At 38.0% G+C, this 24,189-nt stretch overlaps 3 protein-coding genes across 4 annotated transcripts; 2 read left to right on the top strand and 1 right to left on the bottom strand.

The window, feature by feature from the left end:
* Window positions 1-2,792: 2,792 nt before the first annotated feature.
* On the bottom strand, window positions 2,793-5,800 carry dnajc12 (DnaJ (Hsp40) homolog, subfamily C, member 12). The gene is made up of 5 exons (XM_008430009.2): window positions 5,503-5,800; window positions 4,858-4,936; window positions 4,405-4,544; window positions 4,197-4,317; window positions 2,793-3,258 (listed from the first exon to the last, which is right to left on the bottom strand). The coding sequence occupies exons 1-5, from the start codon at window positions 5,578-5,580 to the stop codon at window positions 3,176-3,178; spliced, it is 501 nt and encodes a 166-aa protein (XP_008428231.1). The 5' UTR covers window positions 5,581-5,800; the 3' UTR covers window positions 2,793-3,175.
* A 287-nt stretch (window positions 5,801-6,087) lies between these two features.
* On the top strand, window positions 6,088-12,732 carry sirt1 (sirtuin 1). The gene is made up of 9 exons (XM_008430006.2): window positions 6,088-6,535; window positions 7,100-7,222; window positions 7,337-7,572; window positions 7,652-7,804; window positions 7,961-8,108; window positions 8,191-8,270; window positions 10,033-10,216; window positions 10,305-10,778; window positions 12,370-12,732. Exons 1-9 carry the CDS (start codon window positions 6,184-6,186, stop codon window positions 12,651-12,653), a joined length of 2,034 nt encoding a protein of 677 aa, XP_008428228.1. The 5' UTR covers window positions 6,088-6,183; the 3' UTR covers window positions 12,654-12,732.
* Window positions 12,733-16,172: 3,440 nt separating this feature from the next.
* Window positions 16,173-22,521, top strand: cacul1 (CDK2 associated cullin domain 1). 2 transcript variants are annotated; one of them, XM_008430010.2, is made up of 8 exons: window positions 16,173-16,677; window positions 16,766-16,892; window positions 19,423-19,525; window positions 19,600-19,695; window positions 19,771-19,873; window positions 20,813-20,902; window positions 20,984-21,122; window positions 21,827-22,521. In XM_008430010.2, exons 1-8 carry the CDS (start codon window positions 16,350-16,352, stop codon window positions 21,864-21,866), a joined length of 1,026 nt encoding a protein of 341 aa, XP_008428232.1. In that variant the 5' UTR covers window positions 16,173-16,349; the 3' UTR covers window positions 21,867-22,521. The 2 variants fall into 2 exon arrangements, with proteins under 2 accessions (XP_008428232.1, XP_008428233.1); XM_008430011.2 differs by having other exon boundaries at window positions 16,350-16,656.
* The last annotated feature ends 1,668 nt before the right edge of the window (window positions 22,522-24,189 follow it).

Raw genomic sequence — 24,189 nt, 5'->3', positions numbered from 1 at the left:
GTTTCTGCTTCAGCTTGTTTACCACATGGACCTGCTGACACCGGAAGCACATGTCTGAGGCACCGGAAGAGAAGCAGGAAGGTTCGTTGTGCCTTTTCTGCCATCTTGTGGTGGTTAATAAACTTTCACTTGCGACTCCATTCGGTCAATACATTAAATTAGTTTATAGTGGAAACAAGTTGGCAAATAATTTTATAGTCAGCGAGATGAATTCATTCTGAGAATGGTTAACATTTTTGGGGTTTGAAATTTGATCAGACTGTGACATCTTTGTTACAAACAATTTTTGTTATATTGCCGTATTAACAGAAACATAAGCGGTTTTTCGGCATTGTTTTCCCTTTGCCGTGGCGGACCGCACTAAATCATTAATATGCAGGTTTCAGTTTGTCTAAGTCATTATAATAAGTCAGTACTTGAATACTTTTTACAAAATTCTTTTTTACTCTTACTTGAGTAAATTCTTGGACGGCTACTGAGTAAAAATATGTTGAAGTAGTGCTACTCTTACTTGAGTACAATTTTTGGCTATTCTGCCCACCTGTGATATTAAGGATATTAAGAAATACTGTAAGTTTAATCTTTCTACCTTTAATAAATGGTAAAAGGACCGAACTTGTATAGCGCTTTTCCGATCATTTTGACCACTCAACGCGCTTTACACATGTCACATTCACCCATTCGCATTCACAAACGCATTCATACACTGATACGCAGATTTACCGATCAGATTAATATTAATTTAAGATTAATACTAACTAAATATCAAAATAGTTTTTAAATTACGCTTATTTTATTTTCTTATACAGATTTCTCAACAATGATTATTTTTGTAAGGGTTTTTCTCAACAAAAAAGCAGTTTGACTGTATTGATGTGGAATTGTGTTATTTGCGTTGCTGTCCAGTTGGGGGCGCTGTGGAACCAAGAAGTTGCAGTGGTTTTGAGAAGAAAACGTGAGGTTCTTGTTGCTAAACGTGAGGTTCTTGTTGCTAAACGTGAGGTTCTTGTTGCTCCTGGACGCGTTATTGCTGAGGTTGGGTAGCAGTGAGTGAGGCGGTGTAAAAACACGAGGCGTGGATGCAGTAAAAAGACTGAGTCTCGCTGTATTACTCAGGCTGCGCTACAGCGTCTATTCACAGGCGCGATCCCACTACTGAGCGGCACGGGGGCTTTGGCCTGCTCCGTYYCCGACCTGGGCCGGTGCACCCCTCCTTRGGCGACCTGGTGGTCCCGGGCTCCCCCAGGAGCACCATATCGATACCGAGCTTAGTGCGGACACCCGATCGGCATAGTCCACTGCAGCTCAGAGCTCCTGAGCTCAAGCGATCCGCCAGCCTCAGCCTCCCGGTAGCTTGGATTACAGGCGCGCGCCACCGCACCCGGCGAAGGCTGCCCGCGCTCAGCGGACTTTTAGCCTTCAGTACGGTGACGTCATCGCGTACTGCCGCCGCCGTCTGCTGGATCGCAACAATCAATTTGCTTTATTAAAGACAGTTAACTTACGACAGCGTATTAGGGCCATTGTAGATAGAAAATGAAGGAGTACATTTCCGCCAAACAACTCAGACATTTTCTATAAAAACAAGTACCATTCTGAGCTCCAAAAGTAAAATATTTGCTAGAAAAAACGACAATTTTCTCTTTTTTTCAAATGGATTTTTGACTTTTCAAACTAAAATTTTCACGTCTCTCCGATTCATATAAAATGTCTGAGTTTGTTAGCGGAAAGATACAAATTTTTCTATTTCTCTTACATGTCGGAGTTAAGTGTTTTAAATGAATGATAAATAAGTAGTAGTCTCCTGTTTCAAGTAAGAAAAAGGAAAATGTTTGATTGTTGCGATCCAGCAGACGGCGGCGGCAGTACGCGATGACGTCACCGTACTGAAGGCTAAAAGTCCGCTGAGCGCGGGCAGCCTTCGCCGGGTGCGGTGGCGCGCGCCTGTAATCCAAGCTACCGGGAGGCTGAGGCTGGCGGATCGCTTGAGCTCAGGAGCTCTGAGCTGCAGTGGACTATGCCGATCGGGTGTCCGCACTAAGCTCGGTATCGATATGGTGCTCCTGGGGGAGCCCGGGACCACCAGGTCGCCYAAGGAGGGGTGCAYCGGCCCAGGTCGGRRACGGAGCAGGCCAAAGCCCCCGTGCCGCTCAGTAGTGGGATCGCGCCTGTGAATAGACGCTGCAGCGCAGCCTGAGCAATACAGCGAGACTCAGTCTTTTTACTGCATCCACGCCTCGTGTTTTTACACCGCCTCACTAACTGCCACCCAACCTCAGCAATAACGCGTCCAGGAGCAACAAGAACCTCACGGTTTCTTCTCAAAACCACTGCAACTTCTTGGTTCCACAGCGCCCCCAACTGGACAGCAACGCAAATAACACAATTCCACATCAATACAGTCAAACTGCTTTTTTGTTGAGAAAAACCCTTACAAAAATAATCATTGTTGAGAAATCTGTATAAGTAAATAAAATAAGCGTAATTTAAAAACTATATATTAACTATTAAAGGTTTAAAAAACATCATTACCAACAAATTATGTTTTAGTATTTGCAGGTGGTGTGTGTTGTGTAAAAAAATTGGTATCACTGTTAATTTTGGTAAGCAAATATTTAAAGAAAATATGAGTTTACTCTCTTTTAATTACATATATCCAAATAATCTTGCGTTCAGTTGATGTAGATCAGCAGCAGCTATAATTCTGGCCTGAACCCAAATAGAGTAATGTCTAATCCTGAAACATAAACTTTTAATATCAAATTTACACCAGAGAATGACAAAATAATAAATCACATTGAAACTGTAGTTTATTTGAAAAACAGAACCATTTTGAACAGGAGTCAGTGGCACAAAAAGCTGAAATTCCTCTGGTTAGTTTAAAAGACGAGACAAATAACATTAGCTACCAAATGTATTACATTCACAGCATTAACATCAAAAGTTACACAAAACATAAAAAAATAATTTACATTTAGATTTTATCACATAAAATATGGAACATGTCATATTTATTCATCTGGAACAGAAACATTCACATCCACACATTTTTAATACCATAGACACAAACTACATATTCTTAAGAAGGTCGGTGTTCAGCAGCTGAACACCTGAAAACAGCAGGAAGCAAATACTTGAAGAGAGTAACCAGAGCTAGCTTTTAATGCCAATTCATTTATATTTCATAATTTCTGAACTTCTGCAGCAGACATGATGGGGAGTCGGAGGCCCAACGGAAACGCTGATGATAGAAATCACCTAATTGGGAAAAAAAAAAGATTATTTTAAGGTAGACAATGATGTGAAAATGAAGATAAATATTCCTTCATCGTTCCATGTTTGCGTATTTTATTGCACTTTTGTCTGATAGACACAAAGTAGCACCTAACTATGAAATGGAATGAAGAGTACTCATTGTTTTCAGACATTATATGATTATTTTCAAATTAAAATCTGAAAGGTGTGGTGTGCATATCTTAAATTCCACCATCCACATTTATTCTTTGAAGACTCTTGGTTCTTGGTCACAACATGAATTTGACTTAAAAATAAAATCTCAGTTTTTTTATTCATTCTTTTCTAAAAACAAAATAAGAAATGACTTTCAAAAAGTGGCTTTTATTTCAGAAGTCCATTTTATGGATTATATGGTGCCATGTCTATGATGATTTTTTTTTTTTTTTGCTTAATTACAAGTAATAATATTGAAGGAATAAAGATGCAATTTTACCAGAACATCTAAAAATTGTGGGGAAAAAATTTGTTTTAATGAGAAAAAAAGCTTTGATAATCATTTTATTTTAAAGTGTTAGAAAATTGAGTATTTCCTTATCTGTAAAACTGATACCAAAGCTTAACTTCACAAAATGCTCAACATTTCTCATTTTTATTTTTTGTTGTTTTTTGGAGTACGGCTTTATTCTCACATTATTTAAAATATAATTATGGCTGTATTTGACTGTATTTTTGCAATATTTTGACTTTATTGTCACAGTTTTAAAAAAACGTATCCTGGCTTTAACATTTTGTTGTAGAATTGACCTGAATTCAAAGTCCATATGATTAGAACACTCGTCACACAAGTTGGTGGCCAAGATGATTCTTTTTCTGTGTATTTAACTGTCACTTGGACTAGCAGACAAGTTTAAATATATTTATTAAAGTAATAAAAAAAACACCTGATGTTATTTACTTACATAACGCTGCTTCGTTTGAAGGATTCTCCAATGTTTCGTCGGTCTGTGAAGCAGCCGGATCTTCCGGTTGGCAGGACTCCAGCATCGGTTCTTTCTTGGTTCTCACAGCCCAATGCATCGACTGCAAACACAAAAAAAGCTGCGTCAGTTAGTCAACTGCAGCTGCAGCGAAACCTGGAAACCTACAGAGATTGAAGACGGTTCGTACCGTTTTTACCGAATCATTCAGGGCCCGCCATTCCTGGAAGGGAATACTAATCCCACTCCTTTTCCACAGGTCGTAGTTTCTCCGTTTGGCTTCGTCGCACAGAACCTCTTTGGCTTCTTGCAGCTTTTGGAAATCAACCACTGACCAGAAGAAAGAAAAGTCTTAGAATAATTATGTCTATGACATGTTAATACTTTTCTTGTTATTAGGCTGGAAACTATATGCAAATATCAAATCATTTATTATTTACTGTAGTTGATAATTTGTCAAAAATTATAAGATGTCTTTTTTCAAAGAGCCTGGATTAACAAGGACATTTTGTGTCTTGAAACTCGTAAATGTGGCTCTATGGATTGCAAAGGTTGCAGAACACTGGTGCATCTCATACAATCGCAAGAAAACCATTGAATTAACAAATATTTTCAGTTGAAGAGAAGTTAATCTGAGATTCACCTGCAGTTGGGTTGTCCTGGTGTTTATCTGGGTGACATGCTAAGGCTCTGATCTTGTATTCATTCACAATTTGCTCAGTCTTTAAGAAAACATACACAAAAACAGAAAAATAATTCAGATACATTTCAATAATACTGTGGAATATTGTCTCTGATGCCTGGAAATTGAGTTGCTAGTATCATCAGACCGTCACACAGCAACGGTCTTCAGTCAGAGGCCTCTTCAGATTCATTGCAACACTGACTGCTACGAGAGATGGTTCCTGGACAGAGCATCACCATCCACGACTCTAAGCAGATACTAAGATGATGAATTCAAACTCTAGTTTAAAAACTACAAAATGCAGACTTTTCAAAACAGGATTAAATTATTCTCTTCTAATAGCAGAGTCTTTCAAATCCAGTTTTTGATCTGTAAAAGGTTTATTTGATTTGCGAAAGATCGATTATGTCGTGAAGCAACAGGTTTCACATAAATTCACTTTGAACAACAAACTGAGTCTTTAAATAACAATTTATCAATAATATTCGTCCAATACTCTATGCTTCTGCATTAGTATTTAAAGAAACGTGTTTCGATTTGTCATGCGAAGATGTAATGTTCCAGCAAATAGACAGAGCCTTGAGTAATCCACTGGGAACTTACCGATGACAGTTCATCACAACCTAACAACCCATAGTAATCCTCCAAGTCTTCAGGTTTACGACCCAAGATAGCCTCCATTTACGAGTGGTTTAGAAAAACGTTTATGATCGCTTTTTATCGCAACTTCATGCAGCTGCGTCAGATTACAACTGCTTATTTCAAGGACTGGTCTAGCTCGGCCTCTCCCCAAACGTTTTATAGCATTGCTGATAAAAATGTTTACTCTAAAGAGACATTAAACTGATAAGAATGTCAATCAAATCTCTTCAGTTGAATAAACGTGTCTGTCCTTTTCTCGAGTGACGTATGTTGCATTCAAGTGTTTCGGTAAAACCTCTGAACTAAAAGTACATTTAAGATAAATATGTATTTGTCATTAGTTTTCTGCTTAGAAAACCAATGTGTATGTCCGGGCAACTGAAATCAATTAGAATATATGAACTCAATCACCATTACTTCAACAGAAGGCTAGAATTTTGCGCTTCAATCCCATTTTAGCGATTCGTTTATAGTTTTTACGTAATTTTTCTTTGAGTATTTGAACGCAGCACCAAGTTGTTGTGGTTTAATGTCACCGACGCACAATGGGGACGTTCCGCTCGTCCTTACTGGCGGAGAGCAAGTCACGTGACGCCAGCTGTCCGACACGAAGGAGCTGCGCAGCGGGTCTGTGGGCTGAAGATGGCGGACAGAGAGAACGCTCTCGGAACGGCTTGTTCAGGCACCTCTGAGATGGACGAACCTATCGCAAAAAGGTCAAAAATCTATCCGGTGACCAACCACGGACCTAGAGCCATAGAAACGGACACAATCTCCTGTGTTTCGGCGGCCATTGGGAGCCTGGAAGAGGCGGGGAATTGTGCCGAGCCAGCGGAGAAGAAGGAAGCGAAGCCGGTGATGATGGCGGTGGAGCAGGCCCCTGCATCGCGAGGCGGGGACAACAATGGACTGAGTCTGCCGGTCTCCGAGCCGCTTAAATCATCTGGGAAATTAGGCGACAGCACCGCCTTTGGTGCAAGTGAGGAAGGTGCCGGTATGTAGAGCGATGGACATCCCTTCTACGGCAACGCTGGTTGGCTTACCAACTCAATCAAATCACCGGCTAGCTACTTAGATTTTTACGAAAGCTAAACTGTGTTTATTTTCTTCTCTTAATTAAGTTTTATATTGGCATTTTTATTATTTTTATTAGGTTTTCTGAGGAAGAACGGAAAGCTTTCAGCAGCGCTTGTGATTTAGACAACTTTTTCAATGGCAATAAACTTGGGTACTAACTTTGCGTCAGTTAGCCGGTGTAGCACTAAATTCTGTACACCATTCATCTGAGATCCGCCTTCTTCAAGGCATCCTGCTGCACTGCCTTTGCATAAAGGTGTTGTAATTCATTCTCATAATTTGGACACTTTTAGGATATTGTAATTATAATAGTTTTTATCAATTATAAGACTATTTTACTGCATATTCTAATATGTCGCTGCTTAATTCGCCTTTTTGTAGCAGTAGATGAGCCATTTTGTAATAGATTAAGTTATTTCATTGTATCAAACTATGACCATTTCCAGTCAGTTTCAGCCTTTCCCCCTCCCTCCTTTTTCAGATTTTCTTGGACATGACGATCTGCTTCGCAATGGTCTTGCTGTCACACCAGAGCACATTGATGAGGAAGATGACAGATCTTCACATGCAAGCTCCAGTGACTGGACTCCTCAACCGCAAATAAGTAATTTGGAGAATTTTACTGTCACTTTCTACCATAAAGTTCTAGTTATTATGTTTATTACTAATCTAAATGACATTAACCCTTGCTTTTCTGTCATGTTTCATCTGTTAACAGGTTCGTACAGTTACATCCAGCAGCACATCAGAGAGACGGATCCACGGGCCATTCTGAGGGATCTGCTTCCTGAAACCATCCTCCCCCCAGACCTGGATGATATGACGTTATGGCAGATAATCATCAACATCTCTGAGCCTCCAAAAAGAAGAAAACGAAAGGATATCAACACCCTGGAAGATGTGGTGAAGCTGCTTCATGAAAGCAAAAGGATCCTAGTCCTGACTGGCGCTGGTGTATGTACTTGTACTTATTTTAAAAATGTCTAATTTAAAATGTTATTATTAAAAATATCTATTTTGTGTCTGTTTTTAGGTGTCCGTTTCATGTGGAATACCAGACTTTCGCTCCAGAGATGGAATTTATGCACGACTTGCTGTAGATTTTCCTGATCTTCCAGATCCTCAATCAATGTTTGATATTGAATATTTCAGAAGAGACCCTAGACCCTTTTTCAAGTTTGCTAAGGTTTGTTCATGCCTTCTCATCTTTTTATTACAATGATAAATGATTGCTGACAAGTTTTATCATTCAACTTGGTTAAATTTAAATGTTAGAAGTTAGTGGAAGGTAAATATGGGCTTTTATATTCAATTAATGTTGAATTTGCTCTTTTTCTTGCAGGAGATCTTCCCCGGTCAGTTCCAGCCGTCGCCCTGTCACAGATTTATATCCATGCTGGATAAACAAGGGAAGCTGCTTCGCAATTACACTCAAAACATTGATACGTTGGAGCAAGTGGCCGGAGTCCAGCGAATCATCCAGTGCCATGGTGAGTTTTTATTTTGTTTCCTGCTCTGTAAGCCGTTTCTATATGGTGATTTAAAAAAATACACCGCTTTTTGTCATTTCAGGATCATTTGCTACTGCATCGTGTCTTATCTGTAAACACAAGGTGGATTGTGAGGCGATAAGGGCTGACATCCTCAATCAGGTATTTATTCATTAAAAACTGGTTCAAGTCTGTTCAAAAATGCCGCCTTAGGCATTACAAATGAATTAAATAAAATTACTATCTGTGAATTTGGAGATAAAATGGGTTAAAAATTGAACTTCAAATATTCATATGCAGTTTGGAAGAAGTGAGCTGTAAAAATTAACACAAAAAGGTAAATTCATAGAAATTTTGTTGACTAAAAATGTTGAAGTTAGCAGATTAACTTCAACAACAGATTAATGTTGAAGTTACAACAACAGCTACAAATATTTTGTAGCTGTTTATATAGATTTTGTGTGACCCCAAATTTGCTGCTGTAGCAAATGAAGCTGATGGAGATGGAAACTTTTTATAATTTATTAGGATGAGCTTTTCAGTCACAAGTTTGTAGTATTTTCTTTTTATTAGCTATGTTTTATTTTTGCTTTTAATATTATAGGAAGTAGGGCAATAAACATTCAGCAACTACTTACTGATTCGTGTAATAAAGTTCTTGTTTTTGTTCTGAGGAATAGACTGAAAATATTTTCAAGAACAAAATTGAAAATATTCGACCCGTAAACTTATGGAGCTGTTCAGCTTTATTTTATTAATGCAAACATCTGAACCACTGTAGGAATCTAAAATAGTTTTTTCTCTTGTTTTATTATAATATTAACAGGTAGAAGGAAATAATTCACAACAAAATCATTTTGTGTTTTTAATTTGGCATAAAAATGTTTTCGACTTGCCAGTTTTGATCTGCAGTGCAAAAAGTTTGGTCCTCGCTGTCATAAACAGCGTTTCCATCTATGATTTTTTTGTTTTTACCATTTAAATTTTTTGTAGCGTTGCATTAGAAAAGTTTGACGTAACCGCAACATTTAAAATAACTTTTTCAACTTTGCAGAAAAAGTTTTTTACACCTGCCTGAAGTGATTTTAAGCTTCCCTGAACAAGAGTTAATGACCTTCCTGTCTACTGGTCTGTGCCTTACCAGAGGCACGAAACTCAATCATTACTTCCTGTTTATTCCACCATGCGGAGTGTCCTCATTTTTTGTTTATGTTTTGTGACATTTTTAAAGTTCACTCGAGCTTTGCATGATAATTGAACAGAAACATAGCTACTGTTTCTGTGGAGACGCATCAGTTCTACCCAGACTCATTTTCACAGCTTCCATATTGAGAGCCGTTTAAAAAAAATCTGTTGTGAACTCGTCTTGTTCATGCTTTAGGGCTTAAAGCTGCAGTGTGTATCTTATATAAAAACTTTTTTTTTTTCATATTTGTTGAAACTGTCACTATGTTGTGACAGTTTGAGACAGAAATGTGAAAACGAAATTTAGCTCCTGTGTTTTCTCCCAGTGGTAACCAGAAACAACCAATCAGAGCCAGGAGGCGGGTCTTAATCCTCCCTTCATCTCTGCTACGCTGCAGCTAGCATATCATGTTATGAATGCAAAGGCTGGTTAGCATAGCTACCAGTGTTGGTGGATAAACAGCTTTCCTGTAACGGTAAGTTGTTACTCTGCCATTAGCACATTTAGCAATGAGTACACAAGATTTATTGGCAGCGCTAAGCCCCGCCTCCTGGTTGTGTTTGGTGCGTTTCTTCAGCTGTTAATAGCAGCTCAGGGAGGAGGAATCTTTTCACAGATTGTTTGTCAATATGGTGACTGTTTCAACAAATATGTTTGTAACATTTATATAAAATATGTTTCTTACTGCAGCTTTAACCAGCTAATGAGCTGCAATGAATAACCAAAGTCTTCCTGCAGGTCGTCCCCCGTTGCCCCCGGTGTTCGGACATTCCTCTGGCCATCATGAAACCTGACATCGTGTTTTTTGGAGAGAATCTTCCAGAACTTTTCCACAGAGCCATGAAGCAGGACAAAGACGAGGTCGACCTTCTGATCGTCATCGGCTCGTCTCTAAAAGTCCGGCCGGTCGCCCTCATTCCGAGTACGTCTTACCGGAATCTTCTTCCTGCTCTCCGTTGAAGGTTTTTGGTGCCATAATTTCTGTTTTTTCGTTTCCCGTCTTCGTCCAGACTCCATTCCTCATGAAGTGCCTCAGGTTCTGATCAACAGGGAGCCGCTGCCTCATCTGAACTTCGACGTGGAGCTGCTGGGCGACTGCGACGGCATCATCAACGAACTCTGCCACCGGCTGGGCGGAGACTTCGAGCAGCTGCGCTTCAACACTCTAACCCTCAACGAAATCACAGAGAAACCGCCGCGGTTAGCAGAGCCGCCGCCGCCCGACGAGGCTTCCACTGACCCGGCGGACAAACCTCCAGAAGAGACGGAGAGCGAGAATGTCACGGAAACCGTAACGCCGTCGGAGCCTTGTTCGAACGCGGCGAGTCGAAGCGCGGACGCCGCCGAGTCGCCGGAGCCTCAGAGAGAGGATGCGGCGAAAGACGAGGCAGGCGAGGCGAAGAGCCAAATCTCAAAGCCGGACAATCGAAAGCGATACTGGATGAGTCGGGTCAGCAGGAGTCCAATCAGCAAACGGCTTGAAGGTGAGTTAGAGACATGCAGCAAAGATCATTTAAAGGGGCGGTGCAGTATTTCACTAACAAATATTTTATAGAAAAATCAATTAATTATGTTACCTTCAGTTGTTCTACAAAATATTATACATATGAAATTTGACTTTAACGTCTTGAAATCGGGTCCCTGTCACTTTAAGAAGGTCCTGCTTTTTCTGAATGAACATTTAACACTGGAACCAGAAGCCATTTTAAATATCCACAATAAATAATAAAATGAGTTATGGAGTCTCTGCAAACAACAAATGGGAAGTTGAGACCAAAGCACCAAAATGAAGACTTTTGTCATCCAGTTTTTTTAGAAAGACGAGAAAAAAGAAAAACAATAAATCATGCAAATGGAAATTATTGTTTTAATTTATCATGCGAATAACTGATTTATTGTAACAGGTCTACTTTTCTTTTAATGTATTTTACCAGTGCTGCACTTAGAAGTAGCTCATATAATGATTGTTATTCTCTCATTTGGTTAAAAAATTAAATAAAATCAGAGTAGTAAATAAGCCAAAGCTGCACAAAAAATTACATTTTATACTAAAGGTAAAAACACATTTGTCTGTAAATATGTTTTAGGCAAAAGTGTCATAATTTTAGCTCTACCTATTTAATATCCTGTTTAAAAAGTTAAAGTTATGCATATTTAGCTATCTAATCAGTTAAACCAAAAAATAATAAACAGATCAGCTCTACTTTGTATTAATGTTAAGTCAAGTAGAGATTTTTGTTTTTTTGTTTTATGATCACTCACTAAATGAATGCTGTGTTTTTACATTTCAGGCTGTAAAAGTTTATTTTTTATTTAAAAGGGGGAGTTGTTTTTTATTATTTGCATATTTTTGTGTATTTTTAATATAAAATAATAAACTTAAAGCTGCAGTTTGTAACTTATTTAAAAATTTGTTGTTTTTTTTTACATATTTATTAAAACTGTCACAATGTTGTGACACGTTTATGAGGCAGAAAATCTGTGAAAAGGTAAATCTTCTCCACCTCCTTCCTGTGATACTATTGCTGACTGAAGAAACCCACAAAAAACAACCAATCGCAGCCAGGAGGAGGGGCTTAGCGCTGTCAATCACTCTCATGTATCCCTAATAAATGTGCTGACAGTGGAGAAAGAACTTAACTGTATATTAACTAGCCTTAGCATTCATGACAGAGGGGAGAGGAAACTAGCAGGTAGAGTGATTGACAGCGCTAAGACCCGCCTCCTGGCTGTGATTGGCTGTTTCACATTAGCACTGGAAGAAGGCAGAGCAGCTGGATTTTTTTCATAATTTTCTTCTACTATACTGTCACGACATGGTGACAGTTTCAACAAATATGTAAAAATATTTTTTTATAAAAGTTACATTTTGCAGTTTTAAGGGAATAAATAAAAAATCTTCAGATTTCATCCGATTAATCATCACAATCATTAAAATAATGGGTCATATGCTGTAATATGATGCATATTTTAGGCACTTGGATGGGAATATTCATGAAGAGTTCTAATATTTACTTTAAAAAAATCCAGATCATCTCTAAATGTCACTCTGGACGTTGTGTTGGTTTTCTGCAGGCTGTCAGTACCTTTTCCAAGCACCGAATCGATACATCTTCCACGGCGCCGAGGTCTACTCCGACTCCGAGGAGGACGAGACGTCGAGCTCCTGCGGGAGCGACAGCGACGGCTCCGACTGCAGCCAGGACGGGCCGGAGGACTGCAGCGAGGCCGAGGACGGCGCCCGGCCCGCGGGCGACGAGGCGATCCACAGAGACACGTTACCGCTAAACGAAGAGGCCACGCCCACTCTGCAGACAGACTTCACATCAGAACACTCTGAGAGGACCACACATCTTTAGGCGTACATTTCACAAAGCACTAACTGTCTTGTTGGGTTTTTATATATATATATATATAAATATAAATATATATATATAAGACGCTTAAATATGTTCCTATATTTTTGGTTGTCATACTTATCGTTATTTTTTCATGAAATGGCATCACACACGTGTGCGTTAACATAGCAGGTCTCTTCTTGTTCGGGTTGGTCGAAAGCTTCATGAGCTGTTTGATTTCATTGCATCCATTTTTTCTCTCAAATTCACCCACTCTGTTCCTGCAACACTTCGTTCTGTGACGCCGTTTTACAGCCACAGTTGATGGGAAAAAGATGGAATTTATGACTAAACAACTCGGCAATTTCTGAGTTTGGAAAGTTTAAAAAGATCTGAAATTTTGAGATGAATCCCACAATTTTTCTAGAAAAATCAATGATATTTCTGAGTTTGAGACGTTTAAAATTTTCCTGAAAAAACTTTTTTGAGATTAATCTCAGCAATTCCTGAGTTTGGAAAGTTGAAAAGTTACTAGAAAAAAAAAAAATCGGAAACTTTCAGGTTAATTTCAGAAAATTTCAGGAAAAAACTTGGAAAATTTGAGTATCAAAAGTTAAAAGTTTTTTACTTTAGGAAATTTTAGCCCAAATTCTAGACATTTCCAAGTTGATTCTAGAAAGAATTTGAGAGTAATTTCAAAATGTATGACTTTTCTTTATAGCAAATTTTCAACTTTTGAAACTCAAATGTCCAAGTTTTACTTTTTATTTTTATTTTTTTTATTTTAGAAAATTTCAAAGATTAATTTAAAATTTCAACATTTTTCTAGCAATTTTTTCAACTTTTCAAACTCTGAAATTGCCTCGTTTGTTCTTTCTAGACAACTTCTGAGATTAATCTAAAACTTTGAGTTTTTTGGTGAAAATCTACACCTTTTTAATGTTTTATTACCCATCTACAATGGCCCTGATTCGCGGTCATAACGCTGAGCTTTGGCTCCTAAATCGCTCTGATTATGACAGTGGTTTCTGATTAGGAAGCATGTATGTTTAGATGCCTGCTGCTTGTTTATTACTGGATTCTCAAGAGTTTCAGGCACATTTTTTGCTCATTTGTTAATCTGCATGCGATATAAAGTTCAACTTTCCCTTTTTTTGGGGTAAATTATGGAAATGAGGAACAGTACTCTTTAATTTAAAACCAAAGAACATTTTACCTGCACACTCATCTGTGGTTTTGTACGTCCTGTCCTTTAAAATCTTCATTGGGCAGCTACTTTTCTGGTCAAGCCTCTTATTTTTATATTTGGGAATGAGACATACTCATCAACGGGTAGACGGTAGTTTTTAATTTGTATAAAGTTGTACTAGAGGCTTTATATGGAGGAGAGGTCTGGCTGCATTGAGCTGTAAGCTGTAGAAATATACTCTAATGGAAAACCGACACTTTTTTCTTTCCTGTACGACATCCGGTTTTGTTGCCTCTCTTTGTTTTAGAGGGAAACGGAGCTAAAATCCTGTTAGATTGGCTACAGCAAAACATTACATATGATCTTTGGAGGATGATGTTTTGTAAACCAGATTTTAAGAAATGTTTTTATATCATAACTGTTTCTTTTCTGGGGTTCTGAGTAAAAAACAAACGGAAAGCTCTTGCGATTTTTTTTTCCACTGAAGGCATCTTTTCTCCGCATGAAAAATACAACTTTTAGAAAATGTGACTGAATTAAAATAGGGTATCCGCGCATCCTTAAGTCTTAATGTATCTTAAATTAAGACATTAGAATGTCTTAAATTCAATTTTAAATAGTGGCCGTTGCTATATCTTACATTTTGTCTGACAGAACAATTTAATCTCGCATATTCTATGAATTACTTTTTTTTTTTCTCGGACATTTTCTGTCAGGCAAACGTTTGAGTCGCACCCAAGATGTGACTCGAGACCGTTGAGGCTAGCTAACTAGCTGCTAACATCAATGCTAACTAGCTGTTTTCCGTCCGTGTTGACTGGACGAAGTTTGTACATTTCTGTGGAGATACAAGTTTTAATTTTTATTCATAATGGTCTTAAAATGTCTACAGAAACCATACAAAAACAAAAATGTAATTATTGGTGGTTAAATCCAATCAAATATGATTTTTAGTTTTGACAAATGTTGATTACTGGTTTTGAGCGGGATAAGTGAATAAACATGGAGGTAATGTTTAGTAAATGTAAAGATGCTAAGGTGCAGGCTCCAAGTTGCAACATTTTTTTTAAATTAGATTTTTAATCGACCTGACCCAGAACTTTGTCATCACCATCTGACAAAAATAAATATAAAATGATTCTTAAAATACCCCATTAGTGATATTTTTACTCATTTTACAGACAAATGCTTCTCAAGAAACAAAATAAATATTAATTAAAACAAAAACAACAAAAAATCCATCTGACGGAGTTGACAGAACTGAAGGTGATGACAAACTAGTGAGTAAAATGAAAAACTTGATACATGTGAAGTAATGCAATTTATGTAAAATACTTTAAAATGAATAAATTGCACATTTAAGTGAGATTTGACAACAATTTCACTAAAAGAGTCGCAAAAACTCTGATGGAGTTGACATCTGACGGAGATGACAAAAAGCCAAACTACCTCAATTTATATGATGTTATTCTGAAGGAGGCCATGTTGTAGCTCATCGGGTCCATCAAATCTTTACATTTGACCAAAATTAAGCTTTTATTTCACAAAATTTCGTACATTGTCAGTTATGGAGTTGACACATCATGGTTGTGACAAACAACTTAGGAATAAAAAGAAGAAAAAACTAAAGAATAACATAAGCTAACCAGATCCCCCTTAGGAAAGGAAGTGGTCATGGGGTCCTCAGAAGTTCTGGTGCCCCCCAATAACGCCTGATTTTTTTTACATTCTTTTCATGTCTGACGGTGTTGACAAAAACTAGGGACACATTTCAATGGAGTTGGAAAATATATGAAAATAATTTTTAATTCAATTTATTGATACTTTTATAATTGTTTATATGACTACTTATACTTAATTGTCAAAATATATAATTTTAATATTTCTTTAATTGTTTTAAACTATTATAATGTATTGAGTTATGCTCCTGGACAAGGGATTTTACAGGCATCATCCACTGACTACAATGTTTAAAATTAAAAAATATTCAGCAAACACCAGGAAAATATACATTGTTGTGCTCACATGACCCAGGTTAGTTTAGTCAGATATTTGAAAAAAATATATTTTGTGTTTATTTTATTCAAATTTTGTGCTTTATCCATAGGACCTGTTTTGTCCCTATTCTCAAGAATCACTGAAATATAAAGCAAGTTATGTTTTTCCTAATTTTTACTTTTTATTAATGTTTTATTATATCTGCAGAGGTAATTTAAGGTGCAGGTACATCGTAAGTAACATTGCATTACATGCTGATTTAATGTGATTCACGAACATGGTTCATTTTTGTCTATTTTTGTCACTTATTGGTGCTACAACGGATGGTCCAACCAAACAGGTTGGAACTACATTTCCCATCGTCCTCTCTGCTGTCCTGCCATACAAACTGTCGTAAAATGTGAGTTTAGAGCAGAAAGAGGGATGCACAGCACCGAGAACGGCTGAGAGTTTTTGTTTGTTTTCGCTTGTTTCTGTCGGAATGTGTCAGTAGTTCTGCTCGGTTCTGGCCCTCAATTGCTATCGTCAAGATGGAGGCCATGGAGGACGACAGCTCGGAGGTTAAAGACGACCACAACCACAACTATTGCGGTGGTAAAGTCAGGGCGGCGCTTAGCAGCCAGGTACCGGATGGAGTAGGAGCTCCTGAGCCCGTTTGTCCAACGGTACCGGGGGGCGAACCGGCGAAGCGGCAAGCGAAACTGTGGTCCGGTAGTCCCCGCGGGTCAAAGTTCATGGACTCGGACACAGGCAGCGAGAACAGCGAAGTTAGCGAGCCGGACTGCTCGGCTGCTAGCACCGAGGACAAATTCAGACTCGACTCCACTTCCAAGTTTCGTAAGGGCCCGAAGAGCCGCGGTCCGTCTGCAGCTCGGTTCTAGGTTCTGTTTTTACCGCTAAAGCGGTACTTTCAGGTGACTGACCACCTTTCTCTCCCTTGACCCAGTGTTGAATGCGATGGCAATAGAAGACTACCGGAAAAACCACTGGCCCAACCTAGAGGAGGCGATAGACCGCCTGCTGATCCAGAACCTCTCGGACCACATTTCGGTCTCCTACGCTCAGATCTACGGGTAAGACTGGACGCACACCAGGGCCGGTCCAAAATACATTGAGGCCACAGGGAGGGGGGAATTGATTTGGGGGCCCCAACTCTAGTCTATGTTATTTATTAAAACAAATGGAAATAAAATAAATCGCAGGTTATTCCTCCAACTTTCTGAGAACACACTGGTACCAAAATGAACAACAATTTAAAGCTGCAGAATAAGTTCTGATGTAGCGAACTTTCCAATTTACTGGCTCGTCTATGTCCTACCAGAAGCATGAAAATTAGCCTATGGAACCCATGTATGTTTTCTTTTTAGCTGGAAATTTGGCAAATGTGCACCACGCTGGAGGGCAAAAAGACGAATCCTTGGCATTCTGCCGTGAACAATCCGGTCAGCAAAAGAAAACCTGGAGATGTAGGTATTATTAATTTAGTGTGCCACAGCAGAGGGAAAGATAACGCAGAAAAACCATTGAGGAACAACAGGATCCGTATCCCTGGCTCTGATTGGCTGTTTCTATTTAGCACTGGAAGTTTGTTTTTTTTCCCCGCAGGTTATCTGTCTCATGTTAAACTATCACAGTTTCAACAAATATGTAAAAAAAAAAAAAAAGATTAAAGTTCCATGCTGCCACTTTAAAACTGTTACAGAACCCCACAAAAATGTGCATCTCGTTGTTTCAAAGTTATTTTAATGAGATGCTAGAGCAACGATGTTCAAAGTTTGGCACCTGCATTGATTTTACGCAGATTATAATTCAAGGATTAAACAAATTAGGACAAAACTACAACTTTTTAAATTAAAATTTACTTGCAAAAATGTTAGATGCAACATAGGGTGGTATTTTTTTTTCAATCTTTCTGGTTTTCTTTGTTGCCATGGTAACTAGGGTCACAGCTGCTCACTGATTTATTTGTTTAAAAAAAATTATAATTAATAGAAGACACTTCTGCAAAGGATTACTTAAAGATTTAAACGGTTGTGCAACCAGATTATTGCAGATTTCTTCATTTTTATTTTCTGGTATCAACCTGCTCTGGCCACCAGGGGGCGCCAAGCTGTCTCTAGATCAGGGGTCACCAACCTTTTTGAGCCTGGGAGCTACTTCACTGGTCCAGAGTGGCTCAGCCTTTATAACAATAATACATATGATTACATGCCGTCTAATAATATTAATGTTGGGGACTATTCACAATAGTTATCAGTAATTATTACCATGGCAGCTRTGGTTAATTGCTATTATGTGATCAGAMGYTCTTAGTTCAGTTTTAAGTTTGATTCCCTTTCTTAGSTTTTCTGTGTGATTCTAAATTTCCCACAAGTGACTGACAGTCTGGATTATTGCAGCTGCTGGACGCACTGTGAGATTTTCCTTTAAATAAAAAAAGAAACGTTATTGTATATTTTTATTATCCCTCTTTATTATTAACAAATTGTGCAGAGAAAAAAATGTCCAACAGATTTATAAGGTAGCACAAAACTATCCCTGCACCTGACCTGTAAGTGCGCATCTCTCCAATGCGCATCATGTGCGCGTCGCACAAAACCAGCGCAAACTTAAACCACTAAAGCAGCGAAGCCTTTTTTAACACAAACGATGCTAAATACTAATAAATACATGGAAGCGGAGCCGACCTGTGATCCACGGAAAGAGGAGGATGCTGATCCAGGTTCAGGTGTCAGACGTGCAGAGGAGGAGAAGGTGAAGCAACAGTGTTTGCGTAGTTTTTACTCTTTTGGAAAACBTTTCAACTAGATTAAATTGTTTAACACACAGTGTTAGTGTGACGCTCAGTAGGAGCAGCAGAAGTCAGCTAACGGGTGACCTGCTAACTGTCCGGTTCGGGAAACATCAAAAAGCTCATAACCGGCGACTCGTCAGAACCGAACACGGAATCCGAACCGCTCCTAGAACTGCGGGAGGTTCAAACTCCGCTCATTCAGTTTTAGCTTACAGAAAAAGCGCAGAGCCGCCAAATAAACAAAAGCAAACTGACCAATAAGATTTAAGCTTTGGGTGCCCTTTGACCCCCACAGACTCAGATGTGCGCTACGTACAAGATGTTTTGACGCATAATATATATTTTTTCTCCACAATTTTGTTAATTGTAAAAAGGGTTCGCTTATTAAAATTTCTGAATTTATTAAATTTTTTTTACTTCAAGTTGAAAACAAAGACCTAAGAGCTGCTCCCACTCTAAGGTCAGCAGAGAGGGAGCAGCAGGCGCTGCTGCCCTCCGATAACATCCTGCAGGCGCATATTCTGAACTTAAACCATAGAAGAGTTTTATGCATAAAAATTTACATTTTTTTTTATAATTGGCATTTTTAAAAATTCTGAATATAAACAAATTTTACTACTTCAATGTAAAAATACGAAATAATTTATTTGGCAATGCTCCCTAATGAGAATGGCTATTTTTAGAACTTGCCCCGCGAGCGACGGGGGGCCCGCGGGCGACAGGGGGCCCGCGGGCCCCGTGTTGGTGGCCCCTGCTCTAGATCAACTAAAACGTGAGAATTGATTGTTTCCCCTGACTTGTTTTCTCAGCTACGTCTATAAGTGTGTTTGCCAGCAGCACTCTGAGCTGCTCTACAGCGACCTGACCTCCAAGATAACGGCTCACCTGCAGCAGGTTTCCACACAGCTGCAGGTGAGAAAACCCAAATCCAGCGAACTACCACCAGGTAAAACTGAATAAAACGAAAACATGTTGCTTATTGGCAGGCCAGCCCAACTGAGAACCTGATTGAAAACTTCAACATCGCTCTGACTCAGTACTTGGCGTCTCTTCAGTGTATCGTTCCAGTGTTTATATACTTGGTAGGTATTATCTGTAACAACATAGAAACTTTTTTTAAAGCTGGTTTTAATGTTTTTTTTCTTCAATATTTCCAGAACAAGTTCTATATTGAGTCAAAACTGAACCGAGACCTGAAAGAGGATCTGATGAAGCTGTTTGCAGACCATGTTGCAGAAGAACATCTAAGGAAATTGATGCGTGAGTGAACCTGATTATTGCTAAAGTCTTCATACCCTTTAAACTTTTTCACTATCACACTAAAACAAACTTTAATGTATTTTTAGATTATTTTATGTGATGGAACAAAACAAAGTTGTGCAGTCTGCTGTGTTCATTTGTATGGAGCTACATTAGGGTTGTAAGTTTGTTCAAAAATAATTTTGAAACTAAAAAAGAAAGATTTAAAAACTTCTTGCCGTGTTTGAGGAGAGGCCTAAAGTGTTGGAGGTTTGAAATTATGATTGACATCTATGGAGCTAAATTGAGATTATAAAGAAAACAAAAGGAAATTGAAAGAATTTTGAAACTGGAAAATATCATTTGCAACAGAAAACAATTCTTGAACCCGAAAAGTTTCTTTTCAATTTCAATTTTTTTTGTGTGGGGAGGGCAAACTATATGGTCCCAATATGGGGCTATAAAGTGTTTTTAAAAAAATAGAATATGGAAAAAAACTTGAAACTAAAAAGAAATTGTGAAAAAGTCTGAAAAAGAAAAAACTGTAGAATCTTAAAAGTAGTTTCGATTTTTGTTTTTGGTCAAAATTGTAAATTTATTTTTTAATTTTTACCTTTAAAAAAGGAGTAAACTATGTGGCCCTAATTTAGTTCCATACCCTGGCTTTCATGATGCCGTTTGTTCTCCAGAAAACCTTTTTCGTATCTAGGTTAGGGGTGTCCAAACTTTTTGGACACCAGTTGAAAAGTAATGCCAGCCCCCAAAAATATAATAAAAAAAAAAAATAAAATCAACAAAATGTTTTTATTTTTAACCTACTCGATAAAGAAGATGAAATTATAATTTTTTTTGTAGGAAAGGGATGACAGATCAAATATTTTTTTTGTAGCTAAAGCGATGTGAAAAGTTTCCTAAATCCTCAGCCGTCCTGTTAATTTTCCAGTTTTTGTTTGTTTCCAGCTCTGCTCATTAAAGCTCACTCCATGCCGTTCCAAGTGCACCCGTCCACGATGGCCAGCGTGGTGAAAGGCCTCTACAGCCTGCGACCAGGTGGCCAGTCAACGTCTTTAGCGGAAGAGATGATCAACTTTAACGTCTTTCTGATCGCTAAATGTTTTGTCTCTGTGTCAGAGTGGGCCCAGCTCGCTCCGGCCCTCTTCTCCAGCTTCATCCCACAGATCCACCCCCCCGCCGTGGAGTCCCAGCTGCACGATTACGCCGACCGCGACCGGAAGCTGCAGATGGAGCTCTCCATGAAAGGCTTTCCACGGCTAGTTTCCCTCCACTTCACACCAATCAATCAAATTTATTTGTGTTTCGCATTTCAGCAACAAGGCATTTCAAAGGATTCTATCATAAAAACACAACAATAAAAATTATTTAAATCAAAATACAGTCACCGGAAAGGTTGTCATAGTTAACAAAAACATTCTTGTGAATTGAAATAAATAAAAACGGCAGTTTTCAACAGCTGTCAGCAAATTACGGCACTCCATACTGGCGGCAATTACGCTAGTTCACAAAAAAGGCGACTGCAAAAGTTGGAAAAAATGTATTCAACAAAAATTTTATATAATTTTTGAAAATGTTCTCATCTGCCGAGTGTTCATTACCCGTACTAATTAATCATAATACTTTATTCCTTTTTAGGTGTGGAATTAAAAAATGTCAAAGTATGAAAAAATTAATAACTAAAAAGATGCTTAACAAATGGTGATTTTGCACTCTAAAAATGAATTAAAACTATCTAAATTAGACAAAAAAAAGTCAAAACTATAGTGAAAAACCCAAAAATATTTTAACCCTAGTCACCAGGTAAGGCCTTGAACTCACGACTCGCATCTCTATGGAGCTATATTTAGGCCACAATGTTTGTGAAAATTTTGAATGTTGAAACGGAAAAACAAATTTTAAAAAAAGGATTTGAAGGAAAAAATCTGAAACTAACGTTTTTTCTTTGTTTTCCATCTCCAGGGGCGACCAATCTCGCAAACGCGCCAGCGAAGACTCCTGATGGCGCCAACTCTGTTGCAGAACTCTACTGTGCCTCCTACAGATTGATCTCACTCGCTGCTCTAAATACACATTCAACAACGCCTCACGTTCATCTCTGTTGACGCGAGGCCACAAAAACACTGTGAACACAACGACCGCAACGATTTTCATTTTGATGGACGGGAGGGAAAATCGACACTCTCAGACTTCCATACAGGTTCTTCCCTGAATCCAGCTGCTGTGATTTACGTCTGCAGCTGGAAATCCTGTGAATGTTTGATAAAGAAGGGGCTAATAAACACTTTCTAGTTGCTGCTAACCATAATCTTCGTGTTTAAATCCCACGAATCGCTTGTTACAGAAAAAAAAAAAACGTAAGACCTCTGTTGTAATTATCTACTTTTATGTTGCCTTTAACACATTACTAACAAAATAAAACGTTTGCCAAAGAGGAGCAGAAGATATTTAACTTTTATATGCGATTCTTTTCATTCAGGCTGCTTCCTCCCTTTAACGTTTGCACCGATCAGCCGTTACCAGTGCATCTTAACATCAGCTGTTAACTTATTTCTATAATTTAAGATGAAACTTGTAAATTATATTGATTCATTCATTACAGAGTGATGGATGTAAAGAGTTTAATTCTGTTGATTTAATAAAAGCGTCAAATTAGGTTTTTCTGAAAATTACAGCTGTTTTTATTAATGCTCTCCTGCAACACTTTTTTTTTTCCTTCCACTAAACTTTCTGTTGAATGCAGCAGCTTCTTTTATGCTCATTCACCACAAAAACCCAAATTTTACTGAGGATTTCTGGTCTATTTTTTATAGTGTAAATGTCTTGTATAAGACAAAACTAACTGACTAGTTACTTTTCAGCAGGAAATTGGAGCTCGTTTAAAGTTAATAATCCACACAAAAAAATAATTATGACTTTGAGCTCAAGATTTTGACTTTTTGCAGAATTCTCATTTTAATCTCAAAATTCCGACTTTTTCCTTCAAAGATTAAAGTCTGAATTCTCTTTTTCTTTTGTGGCCCTAATCTTCCTCCATACCATTCAGACTAACAGCTTATTTCCTTTTTTATTTGATCTTTTTGTCTCTCTGCTTTTAGCCTTACATGCACGATTTGCAGATTTTTCCCAGAAAGTGCCAGAAATCCTTGTGAACCTTTTGATATCCCAGACTCCATTTCTTCGTGGATCTGATGAGTCTTTATGCAAAAGTTAAGATGTATAGCTTGTTTATAATGTATATAGTTTGTCACTGCTGCATTTTCCTCTTAATAATCTGATGAGTGTTTTGATACAAGCTCTTACACTGTTTTAAGTGTAAATACACGCTCTGGTTTCCTCTTTCCGTCTTGTTTTTCTCTAAGACATTTTGATGAAGTAGAGGAAGAGTCAAGTTCCAACACTGGATGTAAACAGTTGTAGTTTTTCCTCCAACAGAATGAGAAACTGAATAAACAGTTTGTGTTTGTGGAAAATGTTTGCAGAGAAACCGACCTGCACGGGGAAACTCTCGTCTGGTTTCAGGAGGAAAACAATGTTTGAGTTTCCAGATATGTTTTTTTTTCTCAGCTGTTTTTACACCATAAATTAATTTCTGATTATCCAGATTGTTTGCTTTTTTTTCTGCCAGGTTTTTTAATAAAAGATGCACAAAGAAAATGTTTGGTTTTTCTGTCAGTTTATCCAGAAAAGCTTCATCTATTGTTTATTCTCTCTATCCAAGTCTTCATCCAACATTTTCTCCATCCATCTGTTCATCCAACCATTAATCCATCCAACATTTTCTCTGCCTACCCATTCGTTCATCCAACAGCTTATGCGTCCATCCATTTAAATTTGAGTTCTAAGATAACCAGAGAATTCTGGGAATTTTGAGTTTGTTAAACTGTAAAACTGGATGTTTTGTGGGAAGATCTCTGACCTCCTAACTCTGGTTCATTCAGAATATAGAGACCCTTTACCCCCCAGGGCCTAAAGTCACAACAAAAGATTCATGATGTGTGCAAATAAAAGTTTATGTTTGGCAAATAACTTTTTAAGTTCATAAGACAAAAATTAGTTATTTAATTTTTTTTTTTAATTTTTTTAAACAAAACGACTTGTTAAAAAAGAAATTATTACAATTCCAAAAGTTATTACAATTTTATTTTACTTAACTGAGTTCAGTTTTTTTTTCCCATTGGGGAAAAAAATGTAACTTCATACTCTGCAAACCAGACCCTAAACTAAAGTCTGGGTTGAGTTTTTTTCCCCTTCATTAATGACACACACTATATCTATTATGGTAATTCAGGGCGAGTTATTTTTAATTCTAAATGAATATCCTT

The sequence above is a fragment of the Poecilia reticulata genome, linkage group LG15 (genome assembly GCF_000633615.1).
Source record: "Poecilia reticulata strain Guanapo linkage group LG15, Guppy_female_1.0+MT, whole genome shotgun sequence".
NCBI classification, from domain to species: Eukaryota; Metazoa; Chordata; class Actinopteri; order Cyprinodontiformes; family Poeciliidae; genus Poecilia; species Poecilia reticulata.
The sequence above is the reverse complement of the archived record's forward strand: the minus strand, read 5'-3'. Positions and strand labels throughout refer to the sequence as shown.

Excerpts from the sequence above, each read along its gene's own strand:
- cacul1 (XM_008430010.2), top strand. The coding sequence starts at position 16,350 with ATGGAGGCCATGGAGGACGACAGCTCGGAGGTTAAAGACGACCACAAC. Across the intron at positions 19,526-19,599 it reads AGGTTTCCACACAGCTGCAG|GCCAGCCCAACTGAGAACCT; the intron begins GTGAGAAAACCC and ends GCTTATTGGCAG. Across the intron at positions 19,874-20,812 it reads ACATCTAAGGAAATTGATGC|CTCTGCTCATTAAAGCTCAC; the intron begins GTGAGTGAACCT and ends GTTTGTTTCCAG.
- sirt1 (XM_008430006.2), top strand. The coding sequence starts at position 6,184 with ATGGCGGACAGAGAGAACGCTCTCGGAACGGCTTGTTCAGGCACCTCT. Across the intron at positions 6,536-7,099 it reads TGCAAGTGAGGAAGGTGCCG|ATTTTCTTGGACATGACGAT; the intron begins GTATGTAGAGCG and ends CTCCTTTTTCAG. Across the intron at positions 7,223-7,336 it reads GACTCCTCAACCGCAAATAA|GTTCGTACAGTTACATCCAG; the intron begins GTAATTTGGAGA and ends ATCTGTTAACAG.
- dnajc12 (XM_008430009.2), bottom strand. The coding sequence starts at position 5,580 with ATGGAGGCTATCTTGGGTCGTAAACCTGAAGACTTGGAGGATTACTAT. Across the intron at positions 4,937-5,502 it reads GTTGTGATGAACTGTCATCG|ACTGAGCAAATTGTGAATGA; the intron begins GTAAGTTCCCAG and ends GTTTTCTTAAAG. Across the intron at positions 4,318-4,404 it reads TGAATGATTCGGTAAAAACG|TCGATGCATTGGGCTGTGAG; the intron begins GTACGAACCGTC and ends TTGTGTTTGCAG.